General features: G+C 36.8%; 1 protein-coding gene across 3 annotated transcripts in view; it reads left to right on the top strand.

Moving 5' to 3' along the window:
* Window positions 1-20,581, top strand: part of LOC138697518 (hexosaminidase D-like) — a 942,328-nt gene extending 921,747 nt beyond the window's left edge. For all 3 annotated transcript variants that reach the window (XM_069822821.1, XM_069822823.1, XM_069822822.1), the window contains one exon: window positions 19,060-20,581. In XM_069822821.1, the coding sequence (XP_069678922.1) occupies window positions 19,060-19,750 (691 nt within the window). In that variant the 3' untranslated portion in view covers window positions 19,751-20,581. The remainder of the gene's footprint in view (window positions 1-19,059) is intronic.
* Window positions 20,582-20,911: the final 330 nt, after the last annotated feature.

Below are 20,911 nucleotides of genomic sequence, written 5' to 3'. Positions count from 1 at the left end.
ATCATCACCAGCACCATTATATCATATAATTTCATAGACATCGAATGCCCTCCACGCTGCCCACTGTTTCTTGCTTTCTTTGTGTGACAGATGCCCCACATTTCTTTTAATCTTTCTTCGCTCCGTGTCGGCTTCGCTGGCCAGACTTCTTGGTTTTCTTTTATGACGTCATTCCGCTAATCTCCGGCTCCCCCGTGACTCCTGACGCTTCCTCCGTCTGACTGGCGTCATTACTAGAGCAGCGTTCTACTGTTTCTTTCCTCCCGTCTACAGTTGATCGGTCGGTTCCCGCCGGGAGATCTTGTATCGGATATCTTGAAAATTCCAGGAACCGGTTACCGCCTCTACTTTTGTATTCCGTTTCTATACTAAAATGTATTCATACAACGACATACAGTCTAAAAGCCACTACTTTCTTCTTTCTTCCTGCAGTCTGCCTTGGATTACTGTCGACTTTTGTCTTTTAACCCAACACTAGAAAGACTGAAACCTTACCATTCGTACAATTGAATACTTAGTCTTGAAATTGTATGACTTTTATTTATTTAAGGTTAACTGTCTGTCATTTGAGTTTTAAAACCCTTTTAATCTAGAACGGCATTACTTGAACGAAAACAGACATCGACATCGATCCGAGAACATCCGTAAAATAATTACTCGAACATTAGTGGTGGAGTTCTTGTATTCGACAGTATTCGAGTGATAGTTTCGATTTAGATAAAGAGTATTCGATTCTAGAAAACATTCGATTCTGCCCAATGGATTCTCGTATTCGAGTGAAAGTTTGGATTCAGATAAGAGTATTCGATTCTGGAAGACATTCTTTTCTTCCCAATGGATTCTTGTATTCAACAGTATTCGAGTGATAGTTTCGATTCAGATACAGAATATTCGATTGTGGAAAATATTCGCTTCTTCCCAATGGATTCTCGTATTCAACAGTATTCGAGTCAGAGTTTCGATTTAGATGCAGAATATTCGATTGTGGAAAATATTCGCTTCTGCCCAATGGATTCTCGTATTCAACAGTATTCGAGTCAAAGTTTCGATTCAGATACAGAGTACACGATTCTAGAAAACATTCGCTTCTGCCCAATGAAATCTCCTATTCAACAGTATTCGAGTCAAAGTTTCGATTCAGATACAGAGTATTCTATTCTGGAAAACATTCGCTTCAGCCCAATGAATTCTCGTATTCAACAGTATTCGAGTCAACGTTTCGATTCAGATACAGAGTATTCTATTCTGGAAAACATTCGCTTCTGCCCAATGAATTCTCGTATTCAACAGTATTCGAGTCAAAGTTTCGATTCAGATACAGAGTACACGATTCTAGAAAACATTCGCTTCTGCCCAATGAAATCTCCTATTCAACAGTATTCGAGTCAAAGTTTCGATTCAGGTACAGAGTATTCGATTCTGGAAAACATTCGCTTCCGCCCAATGAATTCTCGTATTCAACAGTATTCGAGTGAAAGTTCGATTCAGGTACAGAGTATTCGATTCTGGAAAACATTCGCTTCCGCCCAATGAATTCTCGTATTCAACAGTATTCGAGTGAAAGTTCGATTCAGATACAGAGTATTCGATTCTGGAAAACATTCGCTTCCGCCCAATGAATTCTCGTATTCAACAGTATTCGAGTGAAAGTTCGATTCAGATACAGAGTATTCAATTCTGGAAAACATTCGCTTCCGCCCAATGAATTCTCGTATTCAACAGTATTCGAGTGAAAGTTCGATTCAGATAGAGAGTATTCGATTCTGGAAAACATTCGCTTCCGCCCAATGAATTCTCGTATTCAACAGTATTCGAGTGAAAGTTCGATTCAGATACAGAGTATTCGATTTTGGAAAACATTCGCTTCCGCCCAATGAATTCTCGTATTCAACAGTATTCGAGTGAAAGTTCGATTCAGATACAGAGTATTCGATTCTGGAAAACATTCGTTTCCGCCCAATGAATTCTCGTATTCAACAGTATTCGAGTGAAAGTTCGATTCAGATACAGAGTATTCGATTCTGGAAAACATTCGCTTCCGCCCAATGAATTCTCGTATTTAACAGTATTCGAGTCAGAATTTTTATCTAGATACAGAGTATTCGATTCTGGAAAGCATACGCTTCCGCCCAGTGAATTCTCCTGTTCAACAGTATTCGAGTGAAAGTTTCGATTCAAATACAGAGTATTCGATTCTAGAAAACATTCGCTTCTGACCATGGATTCTCGTATTCAACAGCATTCGAGTCAAAGTTTCGATTCAGATAATTACAGAGTATTCGATTCTGGAAAACATTCGTTTCTGCGCAATGGATTCTCGTATTCAAGTGAAAGTTTCGATTCTGCAAAACATTCGCTTCTGCCCAATACTACTGGTAGGCTTAAGGATGACGACTGTGAACTGAAGATCGGCATTAATTGAAGAATCAGTGCCCAACTCCATCCACTTCGTGTCCTCGGTTGTGGGCGACCTCGACCTCCAAGGTCAGATCGTTACTGTTCATAATGGGAGAGGAGTGACGCAATTGAAATGTATAACTCTCGGAATTGCTGCAGCATTTCCTGATTCCGTATCTGCACTCAGGTTAATAGCCATCTGCGAAACAGATGTACTGTACATTACGTGCATCCCCACAGCAAAGCGGAGAATTCACGCAATTATCTGCAAATTATGGACCACGTACTTCAGGCCGCTCGTAGCGATGTTATTAGTGGGTCGCATCCGTAGCAATCCTGGTAGCTGTTTGTGCTATCTTGGACTGAATCAGTGGGTCGCGGTAACGTTCATAGCGGTGCAAATGATTCTCGGGCCGCCGTATTTATTGCAAGCCACTCAGTAACTTACTGAACTGTCCTCTTTGGATTGCAGGCCTACTTCAACAACACTCTATCACAGTCTACTATATACAGTCGCGAAGCTCAATATGTAGTAAAAATGCAAACACAGGTAGTTGCCCACCACTAGGATCGCTACTATCGCCTCATAATCGCAGATCTGTCTCCTAGCAGCCGACAAAATATGTTACACTTTCGTTGTCGTGTTCTTTTGGAAAAAATTAACACCTTCCTTCCATTATTGAAATATTAAATGCATAAAGTTAATTTATTATTTTAATGAAGTATATTAAATTCCACCATAAACTCGAAGATACCCGCAAGAAATAAGTTAATATAATTTTTGTTTGTGCAAAACGAACTGAAATTTACTATAATAGCTTCACTCGTTCAAGATTATAGCGATAATTAACTATGAAACCAATAGATATTAATTTGCACTTCTCTTTACAACAATAATAATAGAAATATGAATTAATGGAGTAACTTACGTGTACCGGTACTTGTAGTGTAGGCTTACGTAGTTAAAGTGGGATGAGGTTAAGCAATAATAATCACACCAGAATTGGAAATAAAACGTGATCAATAAATTTTATTGTAACAGATTTTTTCTACGTCTCTAGTAAAGCAACAAATAAAAATAACAACAAAATTAACAGCTGTAATTAAAAACATATCCTTTGAAGAAAAAAGTAGGTCTAAGCAATAATAATCCCACCAGAATTGAAAATAAAACGTGATCAATAAATTTCATTAAAACAAACTTAATTTTTCTACGTCTTTAGTAAAATAACACATAAAAATAATAACAAAATTAATAGCTACAATTAAAAATATATCCTCAGGAAAAAGAAGTAGACCTAACCTTTATTTCTCTGGAAATTTAGCAGCCTAAGTGACAGAACTTTAACCGGTATCTAATGTCCTTTCGGTTAGACTGAAACATTTCGTTGTGAAATTTAAGGATATAATGTATTCTAACAGTGACAAAGAACTTCAAAATTAAGAGTTTTGTTTCTGCACAGCATTCTTGTGGAAACCCAGGAACCTTTCTGAATCTTTCGGAAATCGGAAAAAGGATAACTCTGGCCTCTTTCTCTTACTGTTGCTACAATTTATAGCACTACAAACGTCTCCTCCTTGTCCCATATTATTATTCAAATTATTATATTTTAGCCATAACATTTTCATTACAACCAATAACGAACATTTCACAAGCATCAATGTGAAATACGCAACGAGCTAGCACTCGATAGAAATACGACACAGTCCAAAGTCGACCATGGACAGTCTATTGTTTCTAGTTGCTAACCGCTTGGAGCGCTTTATCACGAGATTTGCAAAAAAACACCTCAAGCTTCGCGACTGTATATAGTAGACTGTAATTCTATGTTGGACTTGGCACAAGAGACATTCAGCACACAAAATTATATGATAAACAATCAGTAGCCTATCTCGAAATCGCAAAAAAAGAAGTTGTCTAACGTTGATACTAAGCTCCTCAAAAGTGGTATTTGCTTATTTTTCGACCTGATATTCAACAAAATATAATTTATTAGCGTGTTTTAGATTCCTTACCAGAGTGCTGCATTGGAGTTAAATCGCTCGCTTGAACTCGGCCGAGTGTCGCACCCTCGAGTGAGATACGATCGGTCGTGATGCGCTCGTAATAAATAGAAGCCCAGTACAAGGTCATCTCACCGACATGTCTTATCTTGTATGGAAGGCGACAGATAAGATACACATATGTTTTGCTCGCACGGTAAAAATAAGGCTTTATTTTCTGCGTTTATGACAAACATTTAATGGAACAGTCAATGGAACGTACCAAAACAGGAACACGAAGTTATAAATAAAATAGTATCAAACACTTCGATATACAGTTATTATTGCTAATTAATAATTATTCAGTATTTGATTTACCACATAGGCCTATAACTTGTAATATGATAGGTCCATACATAGTGTTCCGCATATATACTGCGACAATGTAGAAACGTTTTACAAAATATTACTGATATAGCAGTAGATTAATAACAATATTAGTACAGAGATAACGTCACAGAAAATATAATAAAACGAATAATCATGCTGCACAACTGTTACAGACGCAAAGATTGATACACTAATTATTAGAGATTATTATTATTATTATTATTATTATTATTATTATTATTACTAGAAAACTTGATACAGTCCTTGCATTATTGTGATTGTGTTCTCCGTTTATAATAATTACATTTACATCCAATAACATCTATCAGATGTGGCAAAAACAAAATCACTCCTGTGTGGAAAAATAAAAAAAAACATTTACCTACAACATTTATATTACATTTTAAAGCAAGTTTTGTAGTTGTACTATGGAGAGGTTAGTTAAACACTACAAAGTTTTGAAATGATAAACATGATGTTACTACACAGTTCATCACTGTAACAAGAACGAATGTCTAACGCTCGGCTTATACCGTTCGAGGATTTATCGCTCGTGACAATTTTACCCATCATACATGTGCGCTATCTATCGGATTATGCTATGAACTACTTAGCGCTCGAGCGAAAACGTCCGATGCAGACCTCTGTTCCTTATACTAGTAATAATCTTCCGACAAGCATTGAAACTCTTAAAATTCTATTACTGTTACATTTAAGCCTATTTCTTATTTTCGTAGGCTACACGATTTCCTGTATCCGCGAAGGACATCATTTTTCCTGACCCCATTATTTTTTTAACGTTGACTTCATTATAAAACAGTTGGACCTGGAAGGATTTCAGCATTAAAATATGTTATTATCTTTAGTGTCAACTGCGTGCGAGCTGGATTAAAACAGTGTGAGTGTATGAGAGTGTGTAGGCCTGTATATGTGTGTGCGTGTTAGGCGCTCGTATCTGTTTTTGTTTACTTGTATGCGAATACATGCGCAGAGTTATTTTAATAACTTTTTTTTATCCATCCAGCATGTAATGCAACATTTAGCACTGCAATTTCCATTTATTAACAAGTGTTATTTATCGGCGCACGTTGCTTACTGTCGGCGCCTCGCTACGTAACCGCTCTAGAATGCATCTAGTCTGAATTAATCCTCTTCCCAGTTTTATTGCTATTCTCTCCTCATCTCCCCCTATTTATTTTGCTCGTGCTCTGTGCCGCTGTTTTTGTATACTCTATACAACATTTCCATTCCGCAAGTAGGCCTCCTCGTTCTGCATAGACAAGACCTCAACAGAATTTGTTATTCTAATTAAAACGAAAGGGGAGAAAGAAAATAAAACTTAATCCACAGGCAACAAAACTTTAAAGGGAGAAGAAGTTCGATCTTTTAAATTTAACCCTTTTTTGAATTTCCAATTTTCTCCACCACCCCGACATTAATAATCATATCTGGCCGTAATAAAGCAAGCAGTTTCACTAAGCAAGCCAGTGGGCGATATTAACTGTCGGGGAAGCTAACACCAGGATTGTAGACTCGTGCTAACAAAGAGAACTGCACTAGAATTATAAGACTTAACCTATTTTAATTTTGAAATAGCCTCTTTCATGCTCTGTATCATCTAGCGAAAAACATTAGTCTTTTTTACTTCATTATTTAACGACGCTATATGTATTACGAGGTTATTTAGCGTCGATAGGGTTGGTGGTAGTGAAATGAGGCCGAGTATTCGCCATAGATTCCTCGGAAAAAACCAAACCAGGTAATCAACTCAAGTGGGAATCGAACCCGCGCCCGAGCACTATTCCGGATCGACAAGCAGGCCCTTAGTCGACTGAGCTACGCCTTTGACCTCGTTCGTCTTGTACAGAATGAAGTCCACACCTGTGGAGTAACCGTCAGCGCGTCTGGCCGCGAAACCAGGTGGCCCGGGTTCGAATCCCGGTCGGGGCAAGTTGCCTGGTTGAGGTTTTATCCAGGGTTTTCCCTCAATCCAATACGAGCAAATGCTGGGTAACTTTCAGTGCTGGACCCCGGACTCATTTCACCGGCATTATCACCTTCATTTCATTCAGACGCTAAATAACCTGAGATGTTGATAAAGCGTCGTAAAATAACCCAATAAAATAAAATAAAATACAGAAAGAACCGTAAGTCATGTGATTAATTTCAGGGTGTTAATCTCTTAGATATCTTAAACTAAAAGTTTAATACAAATTTTCTAATTTTTTTTCTTACTTTTCCAGAAAAAAAAAATATTTTAAATGACTGAATTCCCAATATCCTCAATCAGCTTAAGAATGCAGTGATTTAATTGAACGAATTTTAGTTTTGTCCCTTAAATTCACAGAAATTTCATGCATTAAAATCTACCGATCGTAATAGCACTGGAGAGACAGTGTGTCTTTGAATCAGAGGTCTGAGGTTCGACCTCCCGAGACCGGCACTCCTGACTGAAGTTTTTCGTGGTCTCTCATTCATTCATTCATTCATTTATTATCTTCCATAGATCTTACATGAGCAATGAAGCTTTAAGATGTGGAACAAGTCAAAATTTTACAATATTACAATTACATTTTTACAATATTTTACAATTTTTACAGTTTTACAATGTAGTAATTTTCTACAATGATGAGGTGAGGCCCGAGGATTCGCCAAAAGATTACCCGGCATTTGCCTTTTGGTTGGGGAAAACCTCGGAAAAAACCCAACCAGGTAATCAAATCAAAGGGGGAAATGAAGTGATGCCGAGGACTCGCCATAGATCATCCGGCTTCAGTCCCACGGCTGGGGAAAACTTCGGAAGAAACCATTCATTGAGACCAAAGGGGGATCCAAGCCAAGCCCGAACGCAGCTCCGGATCAGCAGCCCAGCGAGTCTGCCGACTGAGCTACATCGATGGCTCTACTAAATATATACAATACATAGCCAATCAGATTATTAAATTTACAAACGCAAACGATCATTCATCAGTTGACCTGTATGTAGGCATAATAATACAAATGCCTATAATACAAAACAAGTTAATTAAATTTAAGGCATAAACAATTCAATCAGTTGTGATATACAGAAATTGATAATACATATCATGAAAACTACTTCAAATTACAAACACAAACACAAGCAATGTATCAATAGAGCTATACAGATTACTATTCAATTTAAAGCATATAGCTTACAATTCATCGGCCAAAACTATACAAACATATACAATACACCAGACAAACGACGGGATTATTCCTTAAAATATAGACGTGATAGGAAAGTTTTCTGTTTTAGGATTGATAAGTATTGAGATCTAACAGGTACGGAAATAAAATGTGGGCCGAGTCGTGGCGGCAGTCCTCCTAAATGCAGGCAACAAGCGTCGCAAGATTCTCCACAAGTGGCATACATTTACGGTCCGTCCCAGATACCTGTGAAGTAAGTTTGCGCATCTGGGTGGAGTTAATGGGCGGAGTCTGTCTGTGACGGAGTGTATTGCAGGAAGTATCAGCTCGAGGCCGCTAAGGGGCAAGATGCTCGTGGTAGCAGATGGTATTAACAGGAAGTGTGGCCAGATTTCTTAATTTCTACAGACCCCTCACTGCAAGCTCGCTTCTTCAAGTAATGCCTCCCCACAGAGCGGTCATTGGTCCTAGCCCTCCCACATACTACATGCGCAGAGGCCTTCTTTGTCTTTCTACTCTACAGATTCTCTTGTTTGCTGCACATGCGCAATGCGTTGTACCCGTAACTTAGTAAAATTAGGCTGCCCATTTTTTTCTGCGTCTCTACACATATGTATTTAGGCTGATAAATGTTTAGATTTGTAGCCTAATTTTATTCTTAAATTATTTATATATTTTGTTATCTGTAATTGCCACGGTGTCAGACCGCATTCATGCTTAATAAAAATATTCATTCATTCAAAATAAACAAAAAGTAATTAAGAAGATGAAGATGAGTGAACAGTTCATTTTCTTTACATTTTATTTATTGTACACAATTGTTATCTCAATTAAAGAAAACATTGCTGCTTATTTTACGCAAAATAACCTAAAAAACCTAATTATCCTGGAAAACCTGAAAAAACCTAAGAATACAAAATCAATATCTCATAGACACCAAATAGAAAGTTTAAAAAAAAAAATCAGTTTTCCGAACACTTAAATACATTTTAAGATTCAATTTAGTAGAAAAATCTTAAAGGGTTATATCAAACAATGAGCTCTTCGAAGCGGGGACTGAATCATATCTGGGAGGGAATCGCAATAATGAAGATAAATGCCAATAAGACGAAGACCATGGTTATAGGAAGAAAAAACAAAGAAGGTATACCTACGTGTGAATTCGAAATGAGACAGTGGAACAAATGGGCATATTCATATATTTGGGGTGTACTATAAGCAGTAACATGAGCTGCAGCCAGAAAGTCAGGAGGAGGATAGCAATGGCAAAGGAAGGTTTTAATAGAAAAAGGAGCATCTTCTGCAGACCTCTGGAGAATGAACTAAGGAAGAGACTAGTGAAGTGCTTTGTGTAGAGTGTGCCATTGTATGGGGGCAGAAATAAGGACATTACGACCAAGTGAAGAGAAACGAATAGAAGCATTTGAAATTTGGATATGGAGAAGGATGGAGCGTGTGAAAAGGACAGACAGAATAAAAAATGAAGCTGTGCTAGAAAGAATAATGCTGAAACTGATCAGGAAGAGAAATTTGTATGTATGTATGTATGTATGTATGTATGTATGTATTTATTCACACTGCAATGGGTATATACCCGGTGGCAGTGGTAACTAATTACACTCAATAATGACAATAATAAACTTATTAATTAAAAATACAGTGAATAATAATACAAATAATTAATACAAATAATTAGTACTAACAATAATAATAATAATAATAATAATAATAATCTGGAATATCCTAAATTAAATGAAGCACGATTACTTAAAATAACATTTAAAATAAATCTAATTTGTATCTTAAATCTAAGTTCGAACTAATACCCACGAGTATGATATGTTCATATCTGCAAAAGTACCTTTCCACATTACACTCATTTCGCTGTCAACTCACTCACTGCACTGGAACTACGACACATTTCACTGATTCTATCCTGATTTCACTAACACTTCAAAAACATTTCACTGTTCAAATACTTTGCACTGCCACTATAAACCATAAAGCTTCCCTGACAGGAACACGTTTCACTGACACAACACACTTCACTGACACAACATAATTCTTCACTGATACAACACTTCAATAACAAAATATCATTTACATCCTTTACATACTGTGTATAATTACCGTCTATTAGTAAAGTCCTTAAGCCTATTTTTAAATACGTTTTTTGTTGTTGGTAAAGCCTTTAGTAAGTCTGCAGGTAAAGCATTCCAGTCCCTGATAGTATTTGAATAAGGAACAAAAAAAAGTTTCCTTCCCAGGCAGGATTTGAACCACGAAAATCTTAGTTATATATCAGTCTATCGTGCTCTGGAGTGAACAAGGCTCTGAAATCAGCTACAAGGGTCGGTCCGGTTTTTTTTTTTTTTTTTTTTTTTTGCCACTACCGTACATAGACTATAGACATACATGTGTGTGAAATGAGTGTGATTAATTTCAAAGGCAGCAAATGAAAGGTTTGGATATTCAGAAATGAATAATGGATATCAGAGCATCTACGCAAAGATACCATCAACTACGTAATTGATATGAAAGTTCCTTCGTATCCACTCGTCACAATGCATTCAGATTCGCGCTACGTGGATCCAGCTTGCATTGTATGCCTCTGCTATGTAATTATCTGCACATCAATATGACCTGCAAGCTTATCCAGCACTCAACTGATCTACGGTGAAACAATTGTGGACTTGGGAGCAACAGTGGTCTAACACTATTTTCAGAAGATATAAACAAAAGGTTAAAATCTTCCAGTTATTAAAATGCAATAAATAGACGAACAGGTGGGCGAATTGCAAGGGCGGCGACATTTTACGCTACAGGACTGAGTTCAGGACCCGACGAGAATAAAATAATAAGACGACGCACTGGGGCAGATTTTTATGATGTGTTGCTGTTTCTACTTCCAGGATTCAACAATTTCTCTATGAATCATCATCATCATCATCATCATCCTGATGTAAAATTTATCTCTCTTCCAAAATATTACATCACGGGTAAAATGGAAGGCAGCAAGGTAATGTAAACCTACAATTGAGATGGGTTACTGCTACAAGAGGTATATTATAGTACAAGAGAGGAAAATTAGATTTTATCTGCGGCTGGATAGTTTAGCGCCCGAGGTGAAGCCGAGAGTGATAATTTCAACGAACTTTGACAGAATGGATAGGAATAAACTGCTCGGAATCCTGAAGAAAATTAGTTGTTGTTTAGTCAACTGTTCGAAGACAGGTCTGAACCTCACAAATGATACCAAGAAGGCACCACTAAGCCAGGAAATAATGGGGTAGGGTGACCAGTTACTTTCCCCCTCCATTCCATACATCGCCGACTAGCTACATTTTATATTAGTCAGACTTCAGATGCATAAAAACGATTGTTCTTCCTCTGACACATATCAGAGACGTAGGCCTACTGCCTCAATCAGAGGATAAGAAAATTAGTGTGGATTGGAAGGAGAGGAGGCTGTTCAGTAATCTTTATATGAAACGAGTCAAAGTCAAGATAGGAGAAAAAAATGCCAGAAGGAAGTGAAACAGGGAGAGGAGTACGTCAAAGATGTCTTTTATCACCTACCCTATTCAACATCTACTTGGACGATTTAGTGAAGAACTGTTTTCAGAACACGGGAGGAGTGATAGTAGGAGGAAAAAAAATAAAGTGCATAAGATTTGCTGATGATATGGAGTTGATAGCAGAAGAAGAGACGATACTAAGGGATATGCTACTGGAGCTAAATGACAGCTGTGAGCAGTATGGGATGAAGATAAATGCAAACAAGACGAAGACCATGGTCATAGGAAGAAAAATAAAGAAGGTAAACTTGCGAATTCTAAGGCCCAATTGTATAAATCTCCCTGACTAAAGATCAACTTTGATCGAAGATCGAAAAGTGAACCGAGTTCAGACACTTCTTCTATTGTATAAAACTTTCCTGCGATCAAATTACCTTGGTTCAAATGAAATCTAAGTTCACGTGAAAAGGATTTGGCAACATCGCATAAACAGGTGAAAAACGTGATGCGCGGACAGGTTTGTTCAGTGTTGCCAATCTAGCGACTTCAACTCTTTTTCAACAACAATTTCTTTTAACTTTTATATTGCTTAAATAGGAATTTAGCGACCTTTTTAGCACCCCATACTGACAAAATTTAATCTTTCTTTGTCGATAATGAGAAATCTAGCGACTTTACAACTACTTTTTGACGACTTTCCGTAAACTCTGTTGGAGACATTGGTTTTTTGTGCAATGTAAATAATGGCGGACAATAAGAAGAAGGTTGACTGTTCTCCAAGTTGTTATCATGTTATGGTGTTTGATACTGCTAAACATAATAAAGCTTTATAAAACGACAATTTTCGTTTAGTAATACAGTTAATTGAAAATTTATGAATGTACCTATCATATCCGTTAATAATTAATGGTTGTTATAAACATAATATAATTATAGGTTATGTTATTTGATACTGCTGAACACGATAGAGCCCTATAAAATATAAGATTGTTTGTGTATTAAGGCAAGAAATTGAAAGAAATATATATAAATGTACCTAACATATCTATTAATATTAATAATAATGGATATTTTATTTGCACAATCTGTCACTCGTATATTTCAAACAGAAAAGAAATAACTGAACTTGGATCATCTAACTTAATCGGAGAAATTTCTTCAGTCAAAGTTGACTTTAGTTTGAGACAAATTAATCTCAGATTAGACTTTATACAACACAAAATTCCAAGTTCAGCTGAAATAAGGATCAATTTAACCTCTGATCTAAGATTAAATGGTTTATACAATCGGGCCTAAATGAGGCAGTAGAGCAAGTGGACAGCTTCAAATACTTGGGGTGTACTATAAGCAGTAACATGAGCTGCTGCCAGGAAGTCAAAAGGAGAATAGCAATGGCAAAGGAAGCTTTTAACAAAAAAAGGAACATCTTGGGACCTCTGGAAAAAAACTAAAGAAGAGACTAGTGAAGTGCTATGTATGGAGCGTAACATTGTACGGGGCACAAAGATGGACATTACGACGAAGTAAAGAGAAGCGAATAGAAGGATTTGAAATGTGGATATGGGGAAGAATGAAGTGTGTGAAGTGGATAGATAGAATAAGAAATGAAGCTGTACTCGAAAGAGTGGGTGAAGAAAAGATGCTGAAACTGATCTGGAAGAGGAAAAGGAATAGGTTGAGTCACTGACTGAGAAGAAATTTCCTCCTGAAGGATGCACTGGAAGGGATGGTGAACGGGAGAAGAGTTCGAGGCGGAAGAAGATATCAGATGATAGACGGCATTGAGATATATGGATCATATGCAGAGTCGAAGGGGAAGGCAGAAAATAAGCAAGACTGGAGAATGCTGGGTTTATGTTATAACTTACACAATGACATTCCGTGAAAATCTGTAGTATTTTTTCCCATCATATTACTTGTAGCATTGTTGGTCTATACAGGTATTACGATTATGGACGTTCTTCATCAATGTATTAGAGAAGAAGAGCGTTAACACTGATAACACAATTCGTTTTCAATATAATTACACGAACTGATAGCATAGAAATTCTATGGTTCGCAATTGTGAGAACGTTATCAATAGAGCGTGGATTTGTATGCAAAATACTCGTAGGCTACATGTTGAATTGAAGGTCCTGAATGTACTCAAAGTACGCCTAAATATATGTAAAAATTTTGTTTTGATCGACTGTTTATTATTATTATTATTATTATTATTATTATTATTATTATTATTATTATTATTATTATTATCATTATTACTTACTTACTTAATTACAAATGGCTTTTAAGGAACCCGAAGGTTCATTGCCGCCCTCGCATAAGCCCGCCATCGGTCCCTATCCTGTGCAAGATTAATCCAGTCTCTATCATCATATCCCACCTCTCTCAAATCCATTTTAATATTATCCTCCCATCTACGTCTCGGCCTCCCCAAAGGTATTTTTCCCTCCGGTCTCCCAACTAACACTCTAAATGCATTTCTGGATTCGGCCATACGTGCTACATGCCCTGCCCATCTCAAACGTCTGGATTTAATGTTCCTAATTATGTCAGGTGAAGAATACAATGCGTGCAGTTCTGCGTTGTGTAACTTTCTCCATTCTCCTGTAACTTCATCCCGATTAGCCCCAAATATTTTCCTAAGCACCTTATTCTCAAACACCCTTAACCTATGTTCCTCTCTCAGTGTGAGAGTCCAAGTTTCACAACCATACAGAACAACCGGTAATATAACTGTTTTATAAATTCTAACTTTCAGATTTTTTGACAGCAGACTAGATGATAAAAGCTTCTCAACCGAATAATAACACGCATTTCCCATATTTATTCTGCGTTTAATTTCCTCCCGAGTGTCATTTATATTTGTTACTGTTGCTCCAAGATACTTGAATTTTTCCACCCCTTCGAAGGATAAATCTCCTATTTTTATATTTCCATTTCGTACAATATTCTGGTCACGAGACATAATCATCATTATTATTATTATTATTATTATTATTATTATTATTATTATTATTATTATCCTTTGAAGAGGTGGAAAAATTCAAAAAACCTTGGAGTAACAGCAGCAAATATAAATAAAACTCGAAAGGAAATTAAAAGCAGAATAAAAATGGAAAATGTTTCTTATTATTCGGTTGAGAAGCTTTTGTCATCCAGTCTGCTCTCGAAAAAGCTGAAAGTTAGAATTTATGAAACAGTTATATTACCGGTTGTTCTGTATGGTTGTGAAACTTGGACTCTCACTTTGAGAGCTGCTCACAGATGTCATTTAGTTCCAGTAGCATATCCTTTAGTATCACCTCTCTTAATCACGCCATAGCAACAGCAAAAATTATAATACAGAGTTAAATGTTATATCAAACTAGCTGGCGTCATGCATCGTTGGATGTCGGACACTATTATAGAAATGCATTCAGCTGCAGTTCTCTCTGATATGCGTTTTGTCCTCTGTTTACACGACACGTATCACACGGGTGTCACATGCAGTGGCTGAATTGACGTAGAACAATGCGGCAGGAGGGAGAATGCAAAGAACATATTTCACAGGCGGGAGGATAAAGCGTATAAATTTCAAAACAACCTCCGTCATGACGCATTTCGCGAGAAGAAGATGTAAGCGTGGGTGCGACCACGCTCTAGGGTCCATTCAGGAGATGACTTTGAAAATGAATGATACAGATACTATTTCGGTTGTAGCAAAATTTTAGCTGCAATGTGCTGGGACAAGAAATTAATCTAATCTTCAAAGTAAATGCCATTATATTGTATATATAGTCTTGAGCCAGGTTGTCAGGCGACGATAGAAAGCAAAAGGTGTGAGAACAAATGAATGAGAACACACACACAAATTCCACAATTTGGGACATCTGGCCGAAATCTACGGCTGACCACTAGGATCCAGAATACAAAGCAGAGGTTAAATGAAAAATACAATATGATTGCGGAGAGAATACGGAACAATGATAAATTTAAAAATAAAGTACAATTTGATTTCGGAGAAACATGAGATGAAAGTACATTGAAGAGTAATGAAATGAAGTAAAAAAAAATTACATAGTATAATAATAATAATAATAATTTATTTAACCTCGCAGAGTTCAGACCATACGGCCTTCTCTAACACTCAACCAGGAGTAAAAACTGCGTTACAAAAACACCACAAATTTACGAAGTACACTACAAATTAACACACAAAACTGAATAAGATAATAATAATAAGATGTAAACAACAAGTAAGAAGAAATCAGACATAATATATAACATACAGAAAGAAAGAAAAAAGCATAATAAAATGTGAACAACTGGTCAAAATAAATTAGGCATACAACGTATAAAAAATAAGACAATTATTGATGATGATAACAATAATAATAATAATGATAATAATAGGCCTAATAGTAATAATAATACTAATAGTAGTAATAAAATAGTGCAGTACAAAGCATACAATGAATGCAATATTTTTAAGTACACACAGTAAGGAAAATTATGAATATATATAGCTCAACTTATCACATTAGAGATATAGGCTACCATTATCGGAAAATATGAAAACAAAAATATAAAATAAGTTAAGTATCACTAGAGCATTTAAAAAAATGTGAATACGTGGAAACATGCAATACAACACTTGTCATAATAGTAAGTTAGTTTGGCAACTCGTCATAAGATAATTTTCTAACTTGGATTTGAAAGATTTCAATGTTCGGTAACCCTTGACTTCAGGCGGCAGAGAGTTCCAGTGACGAGAGGCAGCAACAGTGAAAGATGAGGAATACAGAGATGATGTGTGAAGTGGAATTTCTAGCGTGTTATCGCGTTGTGATCGAGTATTAATATTATGATAGCGAGAGAGAGTATGAAAACGAGCGAATATATAAGAGGGGGATGAAGTATGCATAATACGATATAAGAGAGAAAGTGAGTGCAGATTTCTCCTCTCATGTAACCTAAGCCATGATAACTTCTCGAAGTGATTGTGTAAAATGGATAATGAATCTCTCAATGCCATTAGACAAATTTTGTTAATGTCCTCATTAGAAAATTTAAGAGAAAGGAGAATGGTTTTTGTTAATTTAAATGAAGTTCCCCTAGCGCCAAAAAGGAGTCCTTTCACTTCCCATGTATTAATATTCATTTTGTATCTCTCACTAAAGTGAGGAATACATGGGTTGTAAATAGACTTCTTTTCATCGTTAACGTTATTGGCTTGTTGATCATCCTTCTAAAAACGGACAGTGGGGTCAAGAATGAGGCTTCTTTGATTCCGGCGATCAATGGCAAATCAAACATTTGAATATTCTTTTAAATTTAAGTAACGTAATATATGGGTTGCATTTGAAATTTAAAAGATAGTTGAGGCTGTGAGGGGTGAAAACTAAAACGCAATTAATAATGATTTTAAACTTCCCCTCAGTATCTAAATTGATTTATACTTTGCTTAAATTAAATTTAATTTAAGTAAATATTTATTTAGACTGGGAAGTTTTAAAATGAAAGACCAGTATAGCTACTTACTTTTACTTTCAATTTTGCTGTTTATCAATTGTTTTATTGGTTGATTCCTATTTATATACTTATTATGTAAGGTACGATAATCCATTAGAGACCATGAAGGCTCACAAAAAACAGGAGATAAAATATCTCACTTTCACAAACTATTGTCATTAATAGTAGTAGGGATGTTTGCCTAAAACTTGATTTCATCCCTTTCATCCTAGTGCAGTTTTACTCGAGATAAGTCTGACCTGCAGCGAAAAGAGTATTCAAATAATAAACAAAGAACAGTGTTGCAAAATTAACTGTACATGTCCTAGGCAGGAAAATGTTTCCTTGAAGCTAAGTGTTCTTACAGAATTGTTTAATTAGCTCTCATTCATTAATTTAGTGTTCTCTCCAAGGGCAGGTCTTTCAATGCAAACCCAGCTTTCTCCAATCTTTCCTATTTTCTGCCTTCCTCCTTGTTTCCTCATATGATCCATATATCTTAATGTCGTCTATCATCCGATATCTTCTTCTACACCGAACTCTTCTCCCGTTCACCATTCCTTCCAGTGCATCCTTCAGTAGGCAATTTCTTCTCAGTCAGTGACCCAACCAATTCCTTTTTCTCTTCTTGATCAGTTTCAGCATCATTCTTTCTTCACCAACTCTTTCCAACACAGCTTCATTTCTTATTCTGTCTGTCCATTTCACACACTCCATTCTTCTCCACATTTCAAATGCTTCTAGTCGCTTCTCTTCACTTCGTCGTAATGTCCATGTTTCTGCACCATACAATGCCACACTCCACATAAAGAACTTCACTAGTCTCTTCCTTAGTTCTTTTTTCAGAGGTCCGCGAATGTTCCTTTTTCTATTAAAAGCTTCCTTTGCTATTACTGTTCTCCTTTTGACTTCCTGGCAGCAGCTCATGTTACTGCTTAAGTATTCGAAGCTAATTAGCGTTAAGTATCTTAACTCCCTTACCGCATGGGACAGTGTTGCACACACAGGTTTAATATTCAGATAACTTAAGTAGTTATTTCATTCCCAACTAATGTCACATATGGTCAAATCCAATTCTTGACAGTGTGCCATATCTGTCCCAATACACAGTTTGAAATATTATAGGCTATGCTTATATTATAAACCAGCTATTTGATTGGCTAATGAAAAACAAGATAACCTATTGGGAGTATAGAAGTCTTGGTCCATGGCCCCTTATAGACGAAGTCATTTGTTTTTTATTTCATTACAGCGCCTTAGATGGCATTGTTATTGTAATTTTAAAACTCATTTATCTCATTAAATATCAGTCCTATCAAAATTTTGCATAGAATATCGGAAATTATTTTTAAAGAAACTTTTCTTATGTTTCATTTTTAATGAAAATTAACAATAAGGGAGATATTTCGATTTATTTAATTGAAGCCCCCTTATAACCCCCCTTTTAAATAAAATATTTTGAATGCCATATAGGCTAAAATCTAAGTTACAACGAACTTAATAAAATGTATATTCCAATTTTCATATAAATTGGTTCAGCCATTATCGCGTGAAAAGGTAACAAACATCCAGACAGACAGACATACAAACAAAAATTTCAAAAAAGCTATTTTCGGTTTCAGGGTGGTTAATATATATGTTGGGACCAATTATTTGTGAAAAATCGAAAATTACCAGACAAATTTCGGCTACAGATTTATTATTAGTATAGATTATATGAATATAAAATCGGTATGTGCCATATCTGTCCCAGAATGCGGTAAGGGGTTAATTTTGAGTTTGTGGTTGGTTTTACTTTTAAAATATTATATTTTGCAGTTATTAACGTATTTGTACATTACTGTATTCTTTTGTATTCGGCGGCGTGAAAGAGAAGGTCTGATGGCCTTAATTCTACGAGAATAAATACATAAGTTAATGAAACATTTTCATGAAAGACTAGTAGTCTTGAAATAAGTTACTCACTTTTAAAAAGAACGCAAATACCTTCCCAATTCTTGTAAATAATAGCACACCAGATGTGCCAGAGTTCTGATGTGCTCCTTCATTAAGGATGTAATAATGGTGAACTACGTGGATATCTCCTTAATAAGAGTTTTGCTTGTTGCAGGTACGACCACTTCGCGGTGCTGTGCGAGCTCCTTCCAGCCGCAGTTCCTTCTCTAGCCGTGAATCTACTGGCCACGAGCCACGGATATTTCAACCAGTCGCTGAAAGGCAAGCTGCAGTCCAGTCTAGGATGCGCCCGGCCGGGAAGCCCGGCCTCCAGCTCAAGTTACAGTCGCACAGAATCCATCGTGAACCTCAACAGCGACCCCTACCTCTGGGACAAGTTCGGTCGCTGCTTCTTCCCCGGTGCCCCGTTCTTCAAGCTCACGTACCGCCTTCACGCGGCGGAGATTGAAGTGAAGGAATTCTTAGACTCGGTCATGAAGTCCAAAGGCTGGATGACTGACTACAACATTCGTAGGAAATATTCCAGTCCGCTGAGGGTCGACGAGTTGATGGGAGAACATCCTAGGGTCTACCACACGCTGACGGCACTGGCGAGATCTGCAAGGGACGCCCTGGACGACGTTTTCGACAGCTATACCATTGCGGAATGGGTGGAACAACGCATTTACCCCGATATCCAAACCCTGGAGCAGCTACAACGCGATTCCTTAGCCCTCAAATCTGTTCACACGTGGTCGAAGAGGCCCCTTCCACCTCTCAGAGATCTCAAAAGACTTGGAGTACCGATGCCAGAAGATGATGACGTAACAAACACTAATTCAACGCCTCAGATATCAGGGAAATAGCGCCATCGTTTGCTGTATATCATCGGCCTTGGTGTGCTGCTGATATTTGTTGTTTAAAGAACGACGAGTTGCTGTTGATAGTTGAGACTTAATAGATATCCCAGGCGGAGAATTTTGAAGAAGTTTTTATTTCTGTTTTTGGCCAAGCGTAGAGCTTGGCAATGTTGCCAGACTGACACTGAACAATGCAGCTTAGAAGAGTTGTGCGGTTAACTATTTATGAAGCAAAGTTTACTCACTGTTTAAAGCAATAGGATTTAAATGTCGTAACAATCAAATGAATTTTATATTAATTATTTTTAATGAACATGACAAGATGATATTAATTGAAGACAGTGATCAAATGGTGTAGAATATTTGTTTCTGTAAATGTATTAAATATTAAAAAGAGAACTACTAAAAAGATTAGATATGGGAAGTGATACATGCATAGTATTATCTTAGTGTCATATTGTTCATGTGCCTCTGAATTCATTATTGACGGTTTAAATCAGTGTTGTTGCATGTTTTATTTCATAACTGTACAGTGGCGAAAAATGAATGTTGAATAGTACCGACAGGGACCAAGAGGATGTTACGAACTGAAAAAAAAGAAGAAAAAGAAAAAAAAACAAAACTAAAACTAAAGTCGCAACGAACTGGAGGAGGTAAACTAAGTTGTGAACTTTTATTTTGCTGAAAAACGAAACACAGTGGCAGTGTAGGGAGTAGCATAGTAATGTCCTTAGATCCAGTTTAGCTGTGTGTTTGAGGGTGTGCGTGAGCGAGGGTGAATGCGAGACTCCTGTGGTGAGATGGATAATTTAAAGAAAATGCATTCGATGTAATGAACCAGTGCCTGCTCTTTATGCTTCATTAGACTGCACGCATCCTGTCCCTCACTGAATTCCACATTCAGGAAATGTTACCGGTGTAAGAAGAGAAGCGAGTAAACAGGGTGACAATGCAACATTCGACCCTACCTCAATAGTAATATACGTTACAAGAGCGGTATGTTGAAGTTTTCATGTTCGAGGAAAAGTTTGAAAAAGCGAAACGGTAGTTGAGCTTTTTTAATTTCCGAGAATTGAAAGAAAACATACCGCTCGTGTATCGTACATTATTTTGTGCGAAGATCGTTTATTACATACCTGAAAGATGAATTTCTAATTAGTTGCAATG

This window comes from Periplaneta americana, chromosome 4, assembly GCF_040183065.1.
Source record: "Periplaneta americana isolate PAMFEO1 chromosome 4, P.americana_PAMFEO1_priV1, whole genome shotgun sequence".
Lineage (NCBI taxonomy): Eukaryota > Metazoa > Arthropoda > Insecta > Blattodea > Blattidae > Periplaneta > Periplaneta americana.
The sequence above is the reverse complement of the archived record's forward strand: the minus strand, read 5'-3'. Positions and strand labels throughout refer to the sequence as shown.